A 19,613-nucleotide genomic window follows, 5' to 3' on the forward strand; every position below is an offset into this window, starting at 1 on the left:
TTTGAATTTAAAGCTTATGAAATTTTAGTATCCAAGATTTCAGAAGTGTTGTCCCTTCAACTATAGATCACTGTCTGCATCTATGGCCTTCCCTCCACTGTTCCCGTTCACTGCAACAAGCTCAGTATCAAAAATCAGTGTTGCTCCACCTGCAATTGTATGCCCAATCGTTAGAATCTTGCAAGACACAAAAGGTGAACCAATAGAAGGAACCCTCCAAATTTAAGGTTTTTATTTTTGAGGTATACATTAACAATTTGAGCTTTTAGTTGAAATGGTAGCAAACATGGTATCAAAGCAGGAAGGTCGAGTGTTCGACTCCTGAGAAGTGCAAAAATCAGATAAGGGCCAACACTTCTTCTCCCTCGGTGCCACATGAGGAAATGTTGTGTGAGCTCCACATGTAAGGACCATGGGATCTTGGCCTACATGTGTGGTGGGGTGTCGATTTACACATTAACGCAGCCCTTCCCTAACAGTTTGAGTTTTTAGGTGGAATGGCAGCGAACAATATAAGAGGTTATAGGGCAGATCTGCATAAGTGTAAATGGGATCTCTGAACCTTGCAAAAGACATTACTGTCACAAAGTTCAAGATTCATGGGATTGACATACTAGAGCTGATTTCTTCTTTTCTTCAACATAGTAAGCTCAAGTAAAAATGTATACCTTAATAAGATGAGGACAAAGTTTTCCTCTACCCATAGAGGACGGTTCATAAATCCCTAGTATTTTCCCAAAAACCCTCGCGATGCCCTCTCCCATCCATCCGACTACCTGCGATGAATGGGATCCCATTCACTGTGGTTGGAGAAAAACTCAGTCCATAAGATGAATCCCATATACTTGAGGGAAGATGCTTCCTACAGTATGTAGTTTTAATACTACATTGCATCTGTAACCATCGCAAGTCTGTATGTTCTCCAGCCTCAACCATCTTATGGAGAGGCATGGCATTGCATGGACTTGCTGCAATACCCATCAAATTTTCCTTTTCGGTATATACGTAGGACCTCAAGTTTGCAAATATCAAAAAGAATTAGTATTACCAGGGATGGTAGGAGGAGATCCTTGTTCCCCATAACCAAGTTTTGCAGGTATCTTCAATTTTCGCTTCTCCCCAACACATGCTCCCAGGAGTCCTTGGTCCCATCCTGCAACGGAGGCATTTATCAGAAGCAGTGGAAATGTATAACCTGTAATTTTCATTTTGTCTAGCCAAAATGTTGTATAAGATGATGAAGAAATCTAAAAATTGCAAATCAACTAACACAGCTTTTATCAATTAGTTATCAATCCAAACTTTCCTCCATTTTTGAGTGGAATTCCATAAAATATAAACCTTGTTGCAATAAAACTTTATAATGAACAGAAACATACAATGCATAATCCTTTTCCAGATCAAGACTTAAGACACGATTATTATAATATACTATAATTCCTACACTACTGTCCCTTGAGCTACCACATTCATGCCAATGGGTTTTGGAATCAGGAGTATTAATCACAGTTAAGTCTTAACTGCACCTGACTAGAGACTTTAGTCTTTTTTTTTTTCAACTCAAACTGCATGGAAGCCTCCTGAAGTGCATATGTAAGAAGTGCCCTTACTGTAGTTAAAATAACACAAGTAACTAATGTAGATTGATGGGGACATCAGTCCCATTCCTAAAGACTTTCGAAGAGTTTACCAACGAAGACTGCGCAGACATCTTCAGCTTGGATCAGGCTCACTTTGGTTGGACGGAGATTTCTTTCGTAATGGATTGTGGCGCTGATCTGGAGTACTTTTGCTGGCCTAAGTAATTTTTAATCTTTTATTGTGATTTGGGTCATATGTAATTTTGCTTCAGTTTTTTTGGTTCAGTTTTGGTTCCATTTGTAATTCTGGTCTAGGCCCAGGCTCACTTGGATCAGCCCCTTTAGTTGACTAGGAGGACTTATTGGAACTTGTGCTCCCTTAGGAAACAGCTTAGCTGGTGTGCTTCCCTATGTATTGATCTTCCCAAGGGGGAGATCAATAATATGCTATTGTTTTGGTTTTTTTTTTCTACTTAAGCTTTGTACAGGTATTGGCTCTCCTTCTCCTCTCTTGTGTGGAGCATCTTCTCCCCTCAACCCCCCAAATGGATTTTCTTCTTCTTCTTCTCTCCTACTCGGTTACAGCAGCACAACAGGTAAGTCATTTCTGTTCCTCTCCCCCCCCCTTCTTCTTCCCCTCTTATCCAGCCAGGCCTGCTCAGTTTTTCTTCTTCTTTCTTTTTGTGTTTATCACATCCCCTACCCTACCCTCTTCCTCTATTCGAATGCATGCTCATCACTACCCTTCCCCTCCTTGTCATACTTACTAATTAAACATTTGGAACCCTTCTATTTTCTGACCTGATATGCACTTATACTGCTGTTAGTTTTGGTGCATCTTCTTCATACTTCCATATGTCTTATTCTCTATTGGAATGCATGCCTAGGACTAGTACAACATGAATTCTTTTTAGAGTATCGAAACGACTCTGCACTTGATTTGGTAATTTATGTATTGTTTCCCCTTCCCCATTTTGCCTATCAAATGTTTGTGGAAATGATGCTATGAATTCTATTCTGTATTGTTCATTATTGCATAGACTTTTCAATGTTTTATTAATGCATATGAGTCTGTATATGCTGCTACTACCCATTTCTGTTGCCTGCTGTCCTATGAGTTTTAACCCATTAGTCATCCTAAGTAGCAACCCATGTAGGAGCCCTAGTTTTTAGGTATCCCCCTGCTCTGATACCATGTTGATGCAGGGGGATACCTAGAAACTAGGGCTCCTACATGGGTTGCTACTTAGGATGACTAATGGGTTAAAACTCATAGGACAGGCAACAGAAATGGGTAGCAGCAGCATATACAGACGCATATGCATTAATAAAACATTGAAAAGTCTATGCAATAATGAACAATACAGAATAGAACTCATAGCATCATTTCCACAAACATTTGATAGGCAAAATGGGGAAGGGGAAACCATACATAAATTACCAAATCAAGTGCAGAGACCTTTCAATACTCTAAAAGAATTCATGATGTACTAGTCCTAGGCATGCATTCCAATAGAGAATAAGACATAAGGAAGCATGAAGAAGATGCACCAAAACTAACAGCAGTATAAGTGCATAGCAGGTCAGAAAATAAAAGGGTTCCAGATTCTTAATTAGTAAATATGACAAGGAGGGGAAGGGTAGTGATGAGCATGCATTCAGGTAGGGGGGGGGGGAATGGGGTAGAGCAGATGTTGTAACAAACAGAAAAGAAAGAAGAACAAGGCAGGTTTGATTGGGGGGGGGGGGTGGAAAGAAAGAGGGAGTGGGGAAGAAGGGAAACAAATTAATTAACCACTTACTTGCTGTGCTGCTGTAACAGAGAAGGAGAGAAGAAGAAGAAGAAAATCCATTTGGGAGGTAGGGGAGAAGATGCTCCACGCAAGAGAGGAGAAGGAGACCCAAGAGCCAATAACTTCTTTCATTTCATTTCTTAATATTCAGCATCACCTGGCCAAATGGCCTGTACAAAGCTTAAGTAGAAAGAGGAAAAAAAAAAACAAAAAAAAAACAAAAAAAAAAAAAAGAACAAAAACAAAAACCAATACATAGGGAAGCACAACAGCTAAGCTGTTTCCTAAGGGAGCACAAGTTCCAATAAGTCTTCCTAGTCAACTAAAGGGGCTGATCCAAGTGAGCCTGGGCCTAAACCAGAATTACAAATGGAACCAGAACTGAATCAAAATGAACCCCAAAAAACTGAACCAAACCGAACCACAAAAACCAAACCGAACCGAAAACCTGAACCAAAATTACATATGACCTAAATCACAAAAAAATTACTTAGGCCAGCAAAAGTACTCCAGATCAGCGCCACAATCCATTTCGAAAGAAATCTCCGTCCAACCAAAGTGAGCCTGATCCAAGTTGAAGATGTCTACGCAGTCTTCGTTGGTAAACTCTTCGAAAGTCTTTAGGAATGGGACTGATGTCCCCATCAATTCTCCCGGGCTTTGAAGAGTTCACCTCCGGTGAATAAAGACTCAAGTAGCGCTCAAGCATGTCGAGGTTGAGCTGTCGAAACTCCTCGATAGGAATCCAAGTGCAATCAATCTCTGGGCGATTACGCCACTTAACTAAGAACTCTCGGGTTCCTCCGTCACGTGAAGAAACAATTCTTCCATCAAGGATATCCTCAACTTCTTCTGTTCCTTTAACAGTTTCAGGCACAGGAGGCAAAGGGGTGGGTGGAAGTGGAGGGGCAGGGACTGAAGTATCATCAACAATGAATGGAAAGTCCTCAAGGTCATCGGGGTAGAAAGGAGCATCAATAGGGGTGCTGTGGTGAGGGGCAAGATCTTCAACATTGAAGATCTTACTGATTCCCATATCAGAAGGTAATTCCAAGACATAAGCATTAGCACTTACCCTTTTGAGAATTTTGAATGGACCTGCACTACGAGCATGCAATGTGCTCGCTTTTCCTTTGGAGAATCTTTGTGGCTTGATTCTCACCATCACCATATCACCTTCCTCAAATGTCTGTAGTCGTCGACGCACATCAGCCCTAGACTTGTATTGGTCATTACTCAACGCAATTCACTGCCTTATACCTGCATGTAAGTCATGAATATGCTGTGCAAAAGACTCAGTTGACGGGGAGGTTCTAGAGCTAGACATGGCTGGGATAAGGTCAATGGGTGCCCTGGGTTGGTAGCCTAGACAGACCTCAAAAGGAGACATACCAGTAGTCCTATTCTTAGAGCTATTGAAAGCAAACTCTGCTTGGGTGAGGATTCTGTCCCAACTCTTAAGATACTCTCCAACCAAACAACGTAACAAATTTTCGAGACTCCGATTGATGACTTCAGTTTGACCATCAGTCTGGGGATGGAACGTAGTGGAGAAACGAAGTTTAGTACCCATCATCCGCCATAAGGTTCACCAAAAGTGGCTTGTGAATTTGACATCCCTATCAGACACTATGGTTAAAGGCAGACCATGATACTTGACAACCTCATTGAAAAAAAGTTTGGCCACATTGGATGCATCAGCAGTTTTTGAACATGGGATGAAATGTGCCATTTTTTAAAACCTATCCACAACCACAAAGATAGAGTCATGTCCCTTTGAAGTTTTGGGAAGACCAAGCACAAAGTCTTGCCATGGAGCATGTGGCACAGAAAGGGGAGTGTACAAGCCAATGTTCTTCTTTTGTTGCTTGGCGGACTGGCATGTGTGACACTGACTCACAATTCGAGAAACATCCCTTTTCAAACCGGGCCAAAAGAACCTATCTTCAACAAGAGTGGTGGTCTTGTCTCGACCAAAATGTTCAGCGACTCCTCCAGCATGCAATTCCCAAATCAAATAATCCCGAAGTGATGTCCTGGGAATGCATAGTTTGTCACTTTTAAACAGAAACCCATCCTTTAGCAAGAAATCCGAACGAGCAATAGGAGGATCTTGATTCACTGAAGTGAAAATCTCACTAAAATCAGGACAAGTGGGATATTGGTCCTTGACTCGCTCAAACCCTACTACCTCAATGCTCATTGTTTGGAGCAAAACATTAGCTCGGTGCCTAGCACTTATGTGCTTGAACAAGTTATTGACTCGACTCAACGCATCTGCTAGAGTGTTCTCAACACCAGGTCTATGCTTGAGTACAAAGGTGTACTCTTGAAGAAATTCGACCCACTTAGCGTGCCTTTGATTGAGCTTTTTCTGGGCACTTAAGTATTTCAGGGCCTGGTGATCTGAAAACAACACGAACTCTTACGGTAGCAGATAATGTCACCAATAGCGCAGGGATTGCACAACCGCATAGAATTCTTTGTCATATGTGGAATAGCTTTGCCTAGCCTCATTTAGCTTTTCACTTAAATAAGCAACTAGGTGCCCTTCTTGTCCTAAGACACCACCTATTCCGACACCAGAAGCGTCACAATTGACTTCAAAAATTTTGGAGAAATCTGGGAGACGTAAGACTGGCGCTTCTGTCATCAATTTCTTTATCTCCATAAAGGCATTGGCAGCGTTTTTAGTCCATTGGAACTCCTTCCTTTTCATGCAATCTGTGACAGGAGACATGATGGAACTAAAACGATAAATGAACCTTCTGTAGAAGGTGGCTAAGCCGTGAAAGCTTCGCACCTTGTGAACATTGGTAGGCTCGGGCCATTCAACAATTGCTCTGATTTTCTCAAGATCAGCAGCTACTCCTTGAGCTCACACAACAAATCCTAAGAAGATAACTTGAGTACTCATGAAGGTGCATTTCTTGAGATTGACATAAAGTTTAGCCTTCAGTAGCACCCTAAAAACTTGTTGTAATTGATCCAAGTGGGAAGACATGGTGGTACTATAGATGAGGATGTCACCAAAGTAAACCACTAAGAACTTGCCAATGAATGGTTGAAGCACTTGATTCATAATCCTCATGAAAGTGCTCAGTGCATTGGATAAGCCAAAAGGCATAACTAACCATTCAAAAAGTCCATCCTTCGTCTTGAAGGCTGTCTTCCACTCATCCCCGGGTCTAATCCGAATTTGGTGGTACCCGCTCTTGAGGTCAATTTTTGAAAAGATGGACGACCCCGCCATCATATCCAACATGTCATCAAGTCTAGGTATAGGAAACCTATACTTGACAGTGATCTTATTGATGGCTCTACTGTCGATGCACATTCTCCAAGTGCCATCCTTCTTAGGTGTGAGTAAAGCAGGTACTGCACACGGACTTAGACTGTCCTTTATGAATCCCTTTCGAAGAAGCTCATCCACTTGTCGTTTGAGCTCGAGATGTTCTTTAGGGTTCATACAATAGTGGGGCAGATTTGGCAAAGATGAACCAGGAACTAGATCGATTGCATGTTGGATTTCACGCATTGGTGGTAGCTCATCTGGTAACTCCTCAGGGAATAGTTGTTCAAATTCCTTCAACAAGGGTTGCATTTCTCTAGGAGCCTTAGTAAATTTGCTTGACGATTCAGCTTTACTTGGCTTGGGAACTAGAGCATAGATAACCCCCAACTCTTTACACTCACTCTCAAACTGTTGTTGATTTAGAATGTTGAGTGTTTTCTTTGGAGCTTGCTTGGAGGTACTACCCTTGTGTTCGGGGACCTTTACTTCCTTGGGTGCACTAGGTGTCAGTCTAATCTTTTTCCCTTTAAATTCAAAGACACAGGTGTTAGACTTCCCATAGTTTGTGACATCTCAGTCATACAACCAAGGTCTCCCTAAAATGATGTGGGCAACGTCCATCTCTAGGACATCGCACCAAACTCTCTCCTCATAGCCCGCAAAATGCAAAGGGACCAAACACCTAAGAGTGACAGGAATAGTAGATTGATAGACCCAAGCAACTTTGTATGGCTTTGGATGGGCTTGAGGTTTGAGTCCCATTCTAGCCACAACACTTTGAGAAACCACATTCATGCAACTTCCACTGTCAATAGCGACACGGCAATTCATACCCTGGTGACAGGTGTAAGTGATGAAAATATTTGTTCGCCGCCAATCATCGTCGCTTTTGGGTTGCGAGACCATGCATCGAACAACACCTAATCGGGAGGTATTGCTCTCCTCTTGTTCTTCATCAGAAATGATCTCATTTGGATTGTGATCCTCAAACTCATCATCCTGACTCTCATCTTGGGTTTCACTCTGGTCTTCCTCTTCAAGATTTTGGTTCCCAATGTAAAGATTCCTATTGGGACAGTCTCTAACATAATGGCCAAATCCTTGACACTTAAACATTGTTGTTGACCATTCTTTTTGGGTGCTGCACCCAAAATGCCCTTATCCTTGTTGTTCTCAAACTGACGAGGAGGATTGCCAGTTGTCTTAGAGAAACTTGAAGAACCTTGAAAAGGCTTTTTGGCATTTGACTCTCCACTTTGGAAATTCTTCTTTTGAGGAAAGGTCCTCATGGATGACTCAAGTTCCAAGGCAACTTTAAAAGCCTGATGGACATCTCGAACCATGTGTGGTGCCATGCGTGTTCGAATGTCTGAATTGAGTCCACTAAGGAACCTAGAAAGGGTCTGTTCAATATCTTCCCGAGTACGGCTCCTGATTTTCAGTTCATTGAACTTGCTCATGTACTCAGTTACAGACAACTTTCCTTGCCTATGGGTGTTCATCTCATTTAGAAGTTGAAGCCTATAGGTCATAGGCAGAAACTCCCTTTTGAGTCTCTCTTGCATTTCCACCCATGTGGACACGGGCTCAATTCCTAAGTTCTACTCTTGGTATTCTAGTTTTGTCCAGAAATCTTGGGCTGCTCCTGTGAGCTTGATTTTGGCAAATCGGAAGCGAACTTCCTCGGACATTTCATAGAAATCAAAATATCTGTCCATTTGCCTAATCCAATCCAACAAGACTTTGGCATCAATTTGCCCATCATAGGAGGGGGCTTCAACCTTGACCATTCTCCTAATGTCAAATTCTCGGTCTTGAGGTTCATAGAATTCCTCATCCCTATGTGGATGATAATTCCTTTGAAAATGATGCCCTTGAGGCCCTCGACCTCTTCCTCTACCTCGACCATGCCCATTGCCTAGGAAATTATCCCATACCTATCATGATCATCAATGTTACGATCATGCTCTTCAAGTTTTTGTTGGGTAACTTCTTGTCTAGGTCTGTTACCTTGAACAGTGGGGTCTTGTCACATGGATGTTTCCACAACATTAAGTCGGTCTGAAATTTCTTGGATAGCTCTTAAGGTTTCTTCACTCTGTTTGAAGATCCTTTCTAATTGTTCAGGTGTAATGGCAGAGCTATTGGAGCCTGGCATGTTTCTACAGAATAATTTTGCACAAGAAAGTGCCTCATCATGTGAAACTAGAATACCAGAAGAACCAGAAGCAAAAATGTTAACTATCATGATGAATTAACTACAACATCTTGGCTCTGAGTTGGTGGCAAGAGCATTATTACCCTTACTTTTTACTAAAATATTCTTTTTCTTTAGAAAAATAAGTAAAGGAGGTAAATTAATAATATACGAGTAATTCATCACAAACCTTTGATTACTTGACCACTGCCAAGCTCAAACTCAATAGGGTCACCTCTTTCAAAACTAGAATCAAAAACAGTTCCATCTGTGAGTTTTCCCTGCCATGTACAGTAAACTAGTCAAAAGGAAGGAGAGATAAAAACAGGATAGTTGCATTAACTAAGTCAAGCAGAATTAATAGCAATTGGCACAATTGGATGAGAAAACATGCCATAATAACTTATGCTTGAACTTAAATAATGATTAGAATTCACCCCCTCAAAAGAAAAAAAGAAAAAAAAAAGGTAACGATAGAAGTTGGGATACCTTCAGTAAAAGTAGCATCTTGAAAATGTATCCAACAACAATAACCACAACAACAACAATACAAGAACTTGAACATTTAAATTCTCAACTTAAACTGCCATAAAAGAACCCAGAAATCTGAAAGAGGTGCAATCTGTTATTAGCAATGCAATGAAATTTATATTTCAAGAAAGACGGTGGACAAGCATTCAATAAATCCAACTGATTTTCTGGGTAACAGGGAATTAGATATGCATGTCCAGCCCAAATGTCCTGAAATTAACAAATTTGTACAGATATAATTCATTCTGGTAAGTAGAAGACATCTAAATCTAAATATAAAACCCACAAAACATCTAAACCAAGAGGCAGATTAGCTTCAAGTGTTGGATAGACCATGGTCATCTTGGTTCCTGGACAGCAAGAAGGATAGTTATGTAGAACATAGTCACTCCTCAGAATATTGGTTTAGTAAGAGCCGGGCAAAGTTTGTTTCATGAGTTACTGGATCCCAAAACAAACGAATTTTCTAGCTGTCTGGTGTGAATAAATATAAACAATGATGAAAATGTTCCTTTTCCCCCAAGAATGATGAACAGTGAATTTTTATAGAGAGAATACACATGAGCAAACCCAAGACTTAAGTTCAATTGAACAAAGCTCTAGTCTTCCATAAGATATTGGATGGACCAAGAGAAACAGAGACTACTGAAGGCTGACTGTAGCTCAGCTGCTCAGTTTCTCTAGGAAATGAAGTGATAAATAGTTGATAGAGGCTTCACATGACACATAGTTCATTTTAAATAATATCAGAAAAGCAAAATATGAGGAGAACAATTCAGTAAAATTATGAGGACGAAGTGATAGTAAGTATTGGAGGCCACAGTATCTTAGACCTAAATGGAACTGCTCAACAAGTGCTATGACAACATGATCATAAAATATGTACATGCCAATTATACAATAGCAGATGGGTTTGCTAAAGAGGGCCTTATCCCATCATTTAGTTTCATAATAACTTTGTACCACTATTGTTGCCATTGATGTGGTACTAGCAGTTGCTGTACCATTTTGCACCCCTTTGGTTATTCGATAAAATTGTTATTCATCATTGTCTAAAACAAGGCTAGATAAATTGAGTATGATGAGCTACACTTCAAAATGCAGAATGATAGGCTCTCAAGAAACAAAATACATTTGAAAAACTCAGACGAAGATTTTGGGATGAATGAGAAGAAAGATTAGTAAAGACCAAATCAGAAATTAGCACATTCAATGGACTCTAATGAGTAGCTCTAGTACATGATAAAAGTAAATATGGAATACTACACTGCTATGGTTTGTAACTGGGGGGGGGGGGGGGTTGACCAGTGGCAACACTGTCAGGGAATAATTTGGTGCAAGCAGGGGGAAAGAGACAAAAAGATGTGCATGTAGGTAGTGGAAAAAGATATTCATGACAGAAGAGATAACTGAGGGCAATGAAATTGGTTCAAGGTTTAATTTATGGTTCCAAACTGAAATTTTTGTTGGAATTTCACAGATACAGTCAAAACCGCGCCCGGGGGGGGGGGGGGGGTTGGGGGCGAATATATTAGAAAAACAACTTAATCTTTCCACCTTTTTCTTCCTGTTCTTTCTACTTTTTTTTTTTTTGGGGGGTCAACAGTCATCTTTTTCTGTTTCATATCTCTCCTATTTCTCCTCTTTCTTCAGTTTCCATCCTATCCCACCAGAACCCTTACTTTCTAGATTTTGTTCCCATCAGCCCCCAATGAATTGGAATTCTTATCAAATTTCAAATTTCTGATAGAAGCCAAAAGTTATGACATTAGAAAAGCCCTTGTGTCTGCCCCAATTCCTGTCTTGATCTAGGGAGTGTTAATTGGCCAGTCCTAGTAATTTACACTGAACACATAAGAATGATAAGATAGCCATCAGGACAGTATTTGAAATTTAACAAATGCTACACTCAAGCCCACCCTATGTGCAGCCATACCCTGGTCCCACTTCAAGCGATCAATAATGAAAGTTCAGGCAGTTGGTTAGGATCACCAAACTAGAGCATTCTTTACTTTTATCAGCCTCATATAACGAGACATTCTCCATTCTTTCAACGGTGTCTTTTCCCTACCAAATTCCAATGCAAGAGGTGTTGGTTAGCTAACCTCTAGGGGAGATCTACAAAGACAGAGGCCTCCAGCAACCATGAAATTAAGGAACACCCTAAACCATGTAATGTGAAAGACATTCTTCAATTTTTCTTTTCCCAATAGAATTTTTTAATACATTAAACATTCTACAATGAAGGCTCAGTGTACTGAGTCAGCAAATCGTGGCAACCAAAAGGGAAAATTAGATTCAAAGTATAAAAACTTCAATATAAAATTATAGCCTTGGAATGACTTACGCCAAATTCAATCTTCTTAATTTAATCATCTAGAGCTGAGGGCAAAAGTAACGGATCTCTTCAGGGAAAATATTCAGCAGACTCAAACTATATCTAATGTCTGTCTATAGGGATAAAAAGCTAACAACAAGTAAAGTAATGAAAAAATTGAGGTGAAATTTTACACTGCAATAAAGTGAAAAAAAGCAAAGGCTCTAGAATGCTATTTTGATCTTTAATCCAGGCAGTCTTGCAGGTTTCTAAATAGAAGTTGGGAGACTAATTTCAGGTTCTATCATATGGGTCATGTACAGGCTGAATAAATCATGTGATTCCCATTCCTATTACAACGCCCCATAGATTTCAACATTCAGTTGAAGCATACGATCACTTACCCTATAGTGTACTTTGATTCTATCACCTTTATGAGCCTGAATGTCACAAGATTCTGGCTTAAACTGCAAATAGAAAGAGGAAAATGTGTTAACAATAATCAAGAAGGCAACAAAAAGTAAACAAGACTACAAAAGAAACCCAAAAAATTGACACCGTAATGTGTGTAGATGCATGTACGAGAATGTTTTTGTTCCCATAGCTCCCTATAATAAAGGAACAAACTTTTTGGACACAACTCAGTGGCATGCTGTTACTATCATACAAACACAAAAAACCTCAATGAAGTTCGACAATCTACCAAAATCAAAACCTGAACCTGGCACTTGATTGGTGCATTTCTAGCACTGTTTCGTTTCTTCCTGAGCATAATATCTTCCACCATTAGCAAATAGCAACCAAACAAACAATGACAATGACATTAGAAAAATAACAGAGCATCCATCTTCCTTATCTTATATATGGATTCTTCCAAAATCAATGGATCATTCATTAGCGAGTTTTGGTTTTAAATAGTCCCCATGGGTCCATTTGTGATTTTGTGCATCTCAGGGTACTTCGGCACAACTTGCAACCTCAGACAGCAATATCCCCTTGTTTTCTCACTATTGTCACAAGATCATGGGCTAAATTTTCAATTGATCAGTAGTGGGGACATTTTCAATTGATCAGTAGTGGGGACCTAATTAGGGATTTACCGATTTAGTAGTGACAGAACACAGTTGGCATAGCCCCATGCATAGATGATATGAATACCATTTCAAGCACCAATACACAAAATAAACGAATCAAACTTTCTCCTTTACTCCTCACAGAAGTTAGAAATAAATTTTAGAAAGAAAAAAAAAAAGGAAAGCTATGTCTACATCATTGGGGGCAACGAAAGAAAGATAAACTTAGTCACCAACTTTGGGGCTAGTGATCTTCTTTCCCATCAAATGACTTTTAAATAACCGTAAATTATAGTTCCCTAAGACTCCATTTGTTTCAATGGAAAAAATACTTCCCAGAAACCAATTTGTAGTTACAAAATTTAAACTATCTTATACTTTTCTGTCATTGTCATTTTTATGTTCTTTATTGTACATGACTAAGGAACAATAGTTCGGCAAGTTCTTGAGGAAAAGAATCCAACCATATGACAGGATAGTGTCTTCAATAGGTGGCAATAATATGATTGACCAAAGTAACATTGCTTTTTTTTGGGGGGGCAGGGAACCCCGTATGTTGTTCTCCAGATTTTTGTATTACATTCCAGTAAAATAATTTTTATTTTCCGTTGTTATATAATTTTCTTTAGCTTTTAAGATAGTTCCCGCAAAATATTTTCACTTGAAACAAACTGAGCTTAACACAGTAACATTGCTTTTTTTTGGGGGGGGGGGGGGCAGGGAACCCCGTATGTTGTTCTCCAGATTTTTGTATTACATTCCAGTAAAATAATTTTTATTTTCCGTTGTTATATAATTTTCTTTAGCTTTTAAGATAGTTCCCGCAAAATATTTTCGCTTGAAACAAACTGAGCTTAACACAGTAACATTGCTTTTTTTGGGGGGGGCAGGGAACCCTGTATGTTGTTCTCCAGATTTTTGTATTACATATTTACATTCCAGTAAAATAATTTTTATTTTCCGTTGTTATACAATTTTCTTTAGCTTTTAAGATAGTTCCCGCAAAATATTTTCGCTTGAAACAAACTGAGCTTAACACAGTAACACACTCGGAACCCATGAAAGTTCAACTTCAAACATTAGGTGCAGAAATGTAAATTTCTATCCTCTTCATAGAAAAATAACCAATAAGGAATTTTAATCTATCATGTGCCAAGCTGTTGAGTTTAAATTGTTCTCTGTAGTAGGTATCATATTCAAGAAAATCACAAGGACTCCTAATGCAGGACCAGTTTGGTTTAGTTGGATTGGGTAGGGTTGGACCAAGATTGGACCAATTTTTGGTTCATCTTTGGGTCATATGATTCAGTTCTGGTTCACTTAAACCAGAAATCATGGGGTCATATTTTAACTAGTTGTTCGGTCTATTTAGGAATCCCAATCATAGATTGTGGTGGGGATATCCTTTACAGTTTGGGTTATCTTTATTAAGTGTTTTAGTCAAAGGATGCTCTTCCAAAAGCAGCCTACGGCTGGAGGAAGTTTCCTTATTTGGTTTGGATAATTGTTAGGTAGTTAAGTCAGTCCAGATCATTCCTATTATTTCTCACGCATGGGAAAAGTTTCTTTTATCTTTTCTTAATTAGTATCCTCTCTATCCTCCTATATGCAATCTAAAACATTGCCCTCATCTCTCTTATCAGGCTTTGGTCACAGCTTCTGATCTAACAGCCCACTACAGCTACTGATGTAACAGTCCTTGCCTTATGAGCTGGTCCAGCTCTAAGTTCAGTCCCCAGCTTAATCAACTCCTTCAAAAGAAGGCAAACAACAAATCAAACATTTTCTGGATCTGATAGAATGTAATGCTCACCAGAATGTTCACCCATGGATCACCTCAACAGCTTCACCATCTCTCACAATGTGAAATTGCAACAATGATTTCACCAAGCATCAGAAGCATTATGATTAAATTCTTAGGCAATTGCTTATAGGTTTCCATTGAAGATTAAACTTTACCCAATGCCCAAAGTAGCATACATATATATAGTATCAAGGAAAGCTTCAAAAAGGTTTCATGGGAATAAGCCAACTCAGCAGATTGACAATTCCAGAACTGAACCTGCTTTCATGTACTATAACATGCATAATAACGTTGGAAGAATTGCCGCAACGGGCAATTGGTGATAGTGTTCATCCATATCAAGGTCGTAGCTTCCCAAAACACGATATATCAAATAAGAATCAATCAATGCAGAAAGATCAAAAGCTACATGGGACACTAAATCAAGGAGCAAAAAACACAACAATTACCTTGACACCGATCTGAAGCGCCGTAACATCACCCTTAGCAGAAGCTGAAATAGCAAACAGAAGAAGCACCCATCAGTGGCGTAGAGATGGTCAATGGAAGTTTATGCGACAGCTCACTCAGATCTCATTATTCCGAGCACAATAAAAGGGAAAATAATCTTGCTTTCCACATCCATGAGAGGCTACATCTGATTCGAATGATTACCTGAAGATATCGACAGCAATAAGGGAATCGCCACCGAAGCAATCATCAAGAAACACCGGATATTCATCTTTGCCATCCTCTCTCTCTCTCGTGCCTGCGTACTAAGACCACATAAATGGAGTCCCAGCCCTTCGGTAATCAGCAGTTAATTAGGAATAGCCACGGTTTCAAAAATTGGAATCGGAATCGGAATCGGAATAACCACGGTTTCAAAAAACCGATTCTGAACGTTCTGATCCAGTCGATTCTAAGATTTGGGTTTTCAGATTTAGGGGACGATTGTAGGGTTTATGAAACAAATACCAATTGCTTCCGACCATGGTTAGTAATCTTGGTGACGGGATCCGATTCTTTGTATCGGATTACCTAAAATTGGGCCAAATATGATGCATTTGCACCTATTGAACGCCCAACATGTGCTCTCATTGAGGGGCCCTCATGTTAGTGCAGGAGCATATAGTCTTGCAACGATTTTCCATTTTCTCACCACAATAACAACACATTCAACTTTATTCCAACTTCGTACCAGGAAAAAAAAAATTTATCTCAATTTAATGGAGTCGGCTATATAAATCCAAAAAAACAAAATAAAATAAATAAAATAAAAAAAATCATTCCCCTCCCGTCTAAATTTGCCTAATATGAATCTAGTACTTAAGTTTTGAAAAATATCTTCCTCCTCGTCTATTTTATAAAGTTACTATCAACTGTTAAATACACCATTAAATGATGACATGGCATGTATAAAATTTTTAAAACCCCAAAATATCCTTAATATAATTATATTTTAATTTATTTCAATTTTGTCTTCCCCTTCTTCTTCTTCCTCCGCCAGCACCACCATCATCACCACTTCTTCTTCCCAGCACCACCATCATCGCCACCACTCTTCCACCGCCAGCACCGAAACCCCTCTCTGTGAAACCCCTCTGCGAAACCCCTCTTAGGGATCAGGTCTGCCCACCTCTTCTAAACTTTCCACCACTTCCCCACTTATAAATCTACCCTCTCCCACCCTCTTTCATCCTCTCCTCTTTCTTTCTCTCCCAAATCCACCCTGTCTCGTAGCCCTGCCCCACCACCTCTGTCCTTTATCCCCAACCCAACCCGTACCCCATTACCTCCGCTGCAACAGTACTCCCATTCCCTGCCACTCCTGCGAGGAACTGCGACCCACAATATACCCAAACCCTCCTTCGCAATAGGCCTCTATTGGAGTATTTGGCGCCGATGGCGGTTCCGGTGTCGTGGAGAGTCCACCCAACTTAGCCTCCTGGTTCTGAGTTCTTGAACCGCCGAGTCTACGGCTTTGTTGTACCTTCACAGCAAAACCACTTGGAAATATCTTTCCACTCTGATCGTGAATGTTGTAACGAGCACTGATATATATTTCGAATCATAACTGTAAATCACAGGAGACTGTGTTGCGCAAGAATCTCAAGCTTCCCCTACCTGCGCTTCGCCATCGCAAACTCCAACCCGTCACGGAAAGAGGAGCACGGAGTTCGCAGCTGCGTAAAACCCTCTCAGAACTAAATTTTCTTCGCTCCAACGGGTCGGTTTTACCTTTACCTCCACCATTGGAATCTCATTGGTGTTTTTTATTCTAAAATTTGATTTCTTAGAAAAAATATATTGTTAGAAACCCTTTCCTTTCGATAATTGCACTTAAATGCTTTGAACCAGTTCTTCGAAATTTCGTATTGTTTTATTTTAAACCAGTTCCTGAAATACTTATGTGATTTTTTTGCCCTTGATTACGTTTCTGTTTCTTATTGTTCTTTGAAATTTCATTTTTTGTTTTGTTTTGAGTCTTTTGACTCTGCATCTTCTAGGATGTTATGAGTCATTTTTTGTGATTCAACCGTTAATGCTTTCTGATTAGTTTTTTTTTAAACGATTTTATTCGAAGTTATTTGTCGATTATTGTTTAGGTGGCACTAGTATTGGCTCGAATGATCGATCCTTCACTCTTCAGACCTTGCACGAGAAGGTAGGTAGGGGTTGCAAAATGATTGCTTGCTTCTCTGCTTCCATACAGAATTTGTTTTCCTTGAGAGAGAGAGAGAGAGAGGAGAGGAGCGGAGAGGATGACAGAGGGGTTTCGATGTTGGCGGTGAAAGAGTGGTGGCGATGATGGTGGTGCTGGCGGAAGAAGAAGGAGGAGGAGAGGAGGGCAAAATTGGGAAAGTAAGGGAGGGCAAAATTGAAATATAATTATATCAAGGGTATTTGGGGTTTTAGAAATTTTATATGTGCCACGTCATCACTTAATGGCATTTTTAACAGTTAGGGTACAGTTGATAGTAACTTTATAAAGTAGGGGAGGGGGAAGATATTTTTTAAAACTTGGGTATTAGATTGATATTAGACAAACTTAGAGGGGAGGGGGATGATATTTTCCCAAAAAATAACACCACTAAGGTCCAAACAAAAAAGAATAATGAAAAAATTGGGAAAAGAAGAATGGGAAATGAGTCTATAAATGAAAATGACATATGCAAGATGAAAAATGAAAGAGAAAAGTAAAAGGAAAGTGGCATATCCCAACAAGTTAGGAGGATCTCAATTAAATGGGGTTTGTTACACGGATCCTTGCTCTCTAATAAACTTTATCCGATGTCATACTTGGTACAAAATCTAGACTATATATGTCATTCCTTACAACTTCTCCTATAATCATTTTAGTCGTGTCCTCTCTTATTTATTTATTTATTTTTACCGAAGGAAGAAAAAGCTATGCATAATTAAGGTTTACCTCTAAAGCTACATTGGAAACTTCAACCTTCTGTAAATTAGAGAAAAAAGAAAAAAATACCCTAACTAGTTGCATGGTTTCCACACCACACGTAAGAGTATAGGACCACATGAAATTATCGCTCAGGCAGTAGTAGGCAGTAAGTACCCAGGGCACAAGGCTCCCCCAATGAAATTACCGCTCAGCTTCCAATGAAATAAACGATTGTCTTACGCATGCTCTTATTCACCCTCGCACTAGTGCAGACGCTACACGAAAGACAGGCGATCTATTGCCCAATCACAATATATAATTTTGATCCGCTGCATGAAATATCATGATCAAAGATCCGAATCCAAGGGATAAATGCAAAAATATGTCTAAGTGGGGATTTGGAACCCAACACCACGTTGTAAGTTCTAAGGCAGGCAAATAATAGGACGACAATGTCAGTGACTCCTTCCTTCTTCAGCCACTGCAGGCAACAACAACAGCAAGACGTCCACCAAACCAAACAAGTTACCCCAAAATCCAAATCCAACAAATATAAACACACTTCGTTTTCAATTCCTAAGGCATGCAGAAGCAGAACCTACCCCCACCTCTAAATTCCCCTCGGTGACCCCTTCCCGTCTTCTGCTCCGGTCAAGGGGTCGCCTCTTCATCTTCAATCTCTGTCCGGAGAGGGAGAGAGAAATATTAAAGATAAAGGAAAACCCCAATTCGATCTCCTTCATTGTGAACCTAAGAAGCTCTGCAATAGCGAGAGAGAGAGAGAGAGAGAGAGAGAGAGAGAGAGAGAGAGAGAGAGAGAGAGAGAGAGAGATAAGAAGAGATGTCGGAGATGGCGGTTTCAGACCCTGAGGGTTTCGATGGAGTTCGCATGACATGGGGCGTATGGCCACGAACGAAGGTGGAAGCGAGCAAATGCGTGATCCCAATTGCAGCGACGATCTCTCCGATCCGACCCCACCCAGACATCCCAACCCTCCCCTACCTTCCTCTCCGCTGCAAGACCTGCACCTGCATCCTCAACCCATACTGCCGTGTCGACTTCACAGCCAAAATCTGGATCTGCCCTTTGTGCTTCCAACGCAACCATTTCCCTCAGCATTACTCCATGATCTCCGAATCCAATGTCCCTGCTGAGCTCTACCCTCAATATACCACCGTAGAATACGCCTTCACACCCTCAGTACCAGACGCTGCCTCCTCTGTGTTCCTCTTCGTTCTCGATACCTGTGTCATTGAGGAGGAGCTAGGGTTTGCCAAATCTGCGCTTAAACAGGCTATTGGGTTGTTGCCTGATAATGCTCTAGTTGGGTTCATCTCGTTTGGTACGCAGGTCCAGGTTCATGAACTTGGGTTCTCGGATCTGACCAAGGTTTATGTCTTCCGTGGCACGAAAGAAATCTCTAAGGATCAGGTTTTGGATCAATTGGGCCTCAGCGCTGCTGCGCATAGACCTGCACCTGGGAATCCCAAAGGGGCTCAGCAAGGTTTGATCAATTCGGCTCTTGTTAATCGGTTCTTGCTTCCCGCTTCCGATTGCGAATACGCCCTTAATTCGGTAAGCCTAGCTATCCATTGATGGTGGGTTGAGTTGTTTTCCTATAATTGGGTTTTTGTTTG

General features: G+C 40.3%; 2 protein-coding genes across 2 annotated transcripts in view; one reads left to right on the plus strand and one right to left on the minus strand.

Moving 5' to 3' along the window:
* LOC122668029 (peptidyl-prolyl cis-trans isomerase FKBP15-1-like) overlaps positions 1-19,613 on the minus strand; it is a 27,064-nt gene continuing 7,451 nt past the window's right edge. The window contains exons 2-7 of the mRNA XM_043864558.1: positions 15,245-15,333; positions 15,040-15,083; positions 12,118-12,180; positions 9,056-9,146; positions 1,049-1,153; positions 1-149 (exon numbers count right to left, since the gene is read on the minus strand). Of these exons, the coding sequence (XP_043720493.1) occupies positions 61-149; positions 1,049-1,153; positions 9,056-9,146; positions 12,118-12,180; positions 15,040-15,083; positions 15,245-15,320 (468 nt within the window). The 5' untranslated portion in view covers positions 15,321-15,333 and the 3' untranslated portion in view covers positions 1-60. The remainder of the gene's footprint in view (positions 150-1,048; positions 1,154-9,055; positions 9,147-12,117; positions 12,181-15,039; positions 15,084-15,244; positions 15,334-19,613) is intronic.
* The window catches only part of LOC122668026 (protein transport protein SEC23-like), a 14,290-nt gene continuing 13,200 nt past the window's right edge, over positions 18,524-19,613 (plus strand). The window contains exons 1-2 of the mRNA XM_043864553.1: positions 18,524-18,742; positions 18,785-19,551. Coding sequence (XP_043720488.1) covers positions 18,817-19,551 — 735 coding nt within the window. The 5' untranslated portion in view covers positions 18,524-18,742; positions 18,785-18,816. The remainder of the gene's footprint in view (positions 18,743-18,784; positions 19,552-19,613) is intronic.

This window comes from Telopea speciosissima, chromosome 7 (assembly GCF_018873765.1).
Source record: "Telopea speciosissima isolate NSW1024214 ecotype Mountain lineage chromosome 7, Tspe_v1, whole genome shotgun sequence".
Classification (NCBI taxonomy): Eukaryota; Viridiplantae; Streptophyta; class Magnoliopsida; order Proteales; family Proteaceae; genus Telopea; species Telopea speciosissima.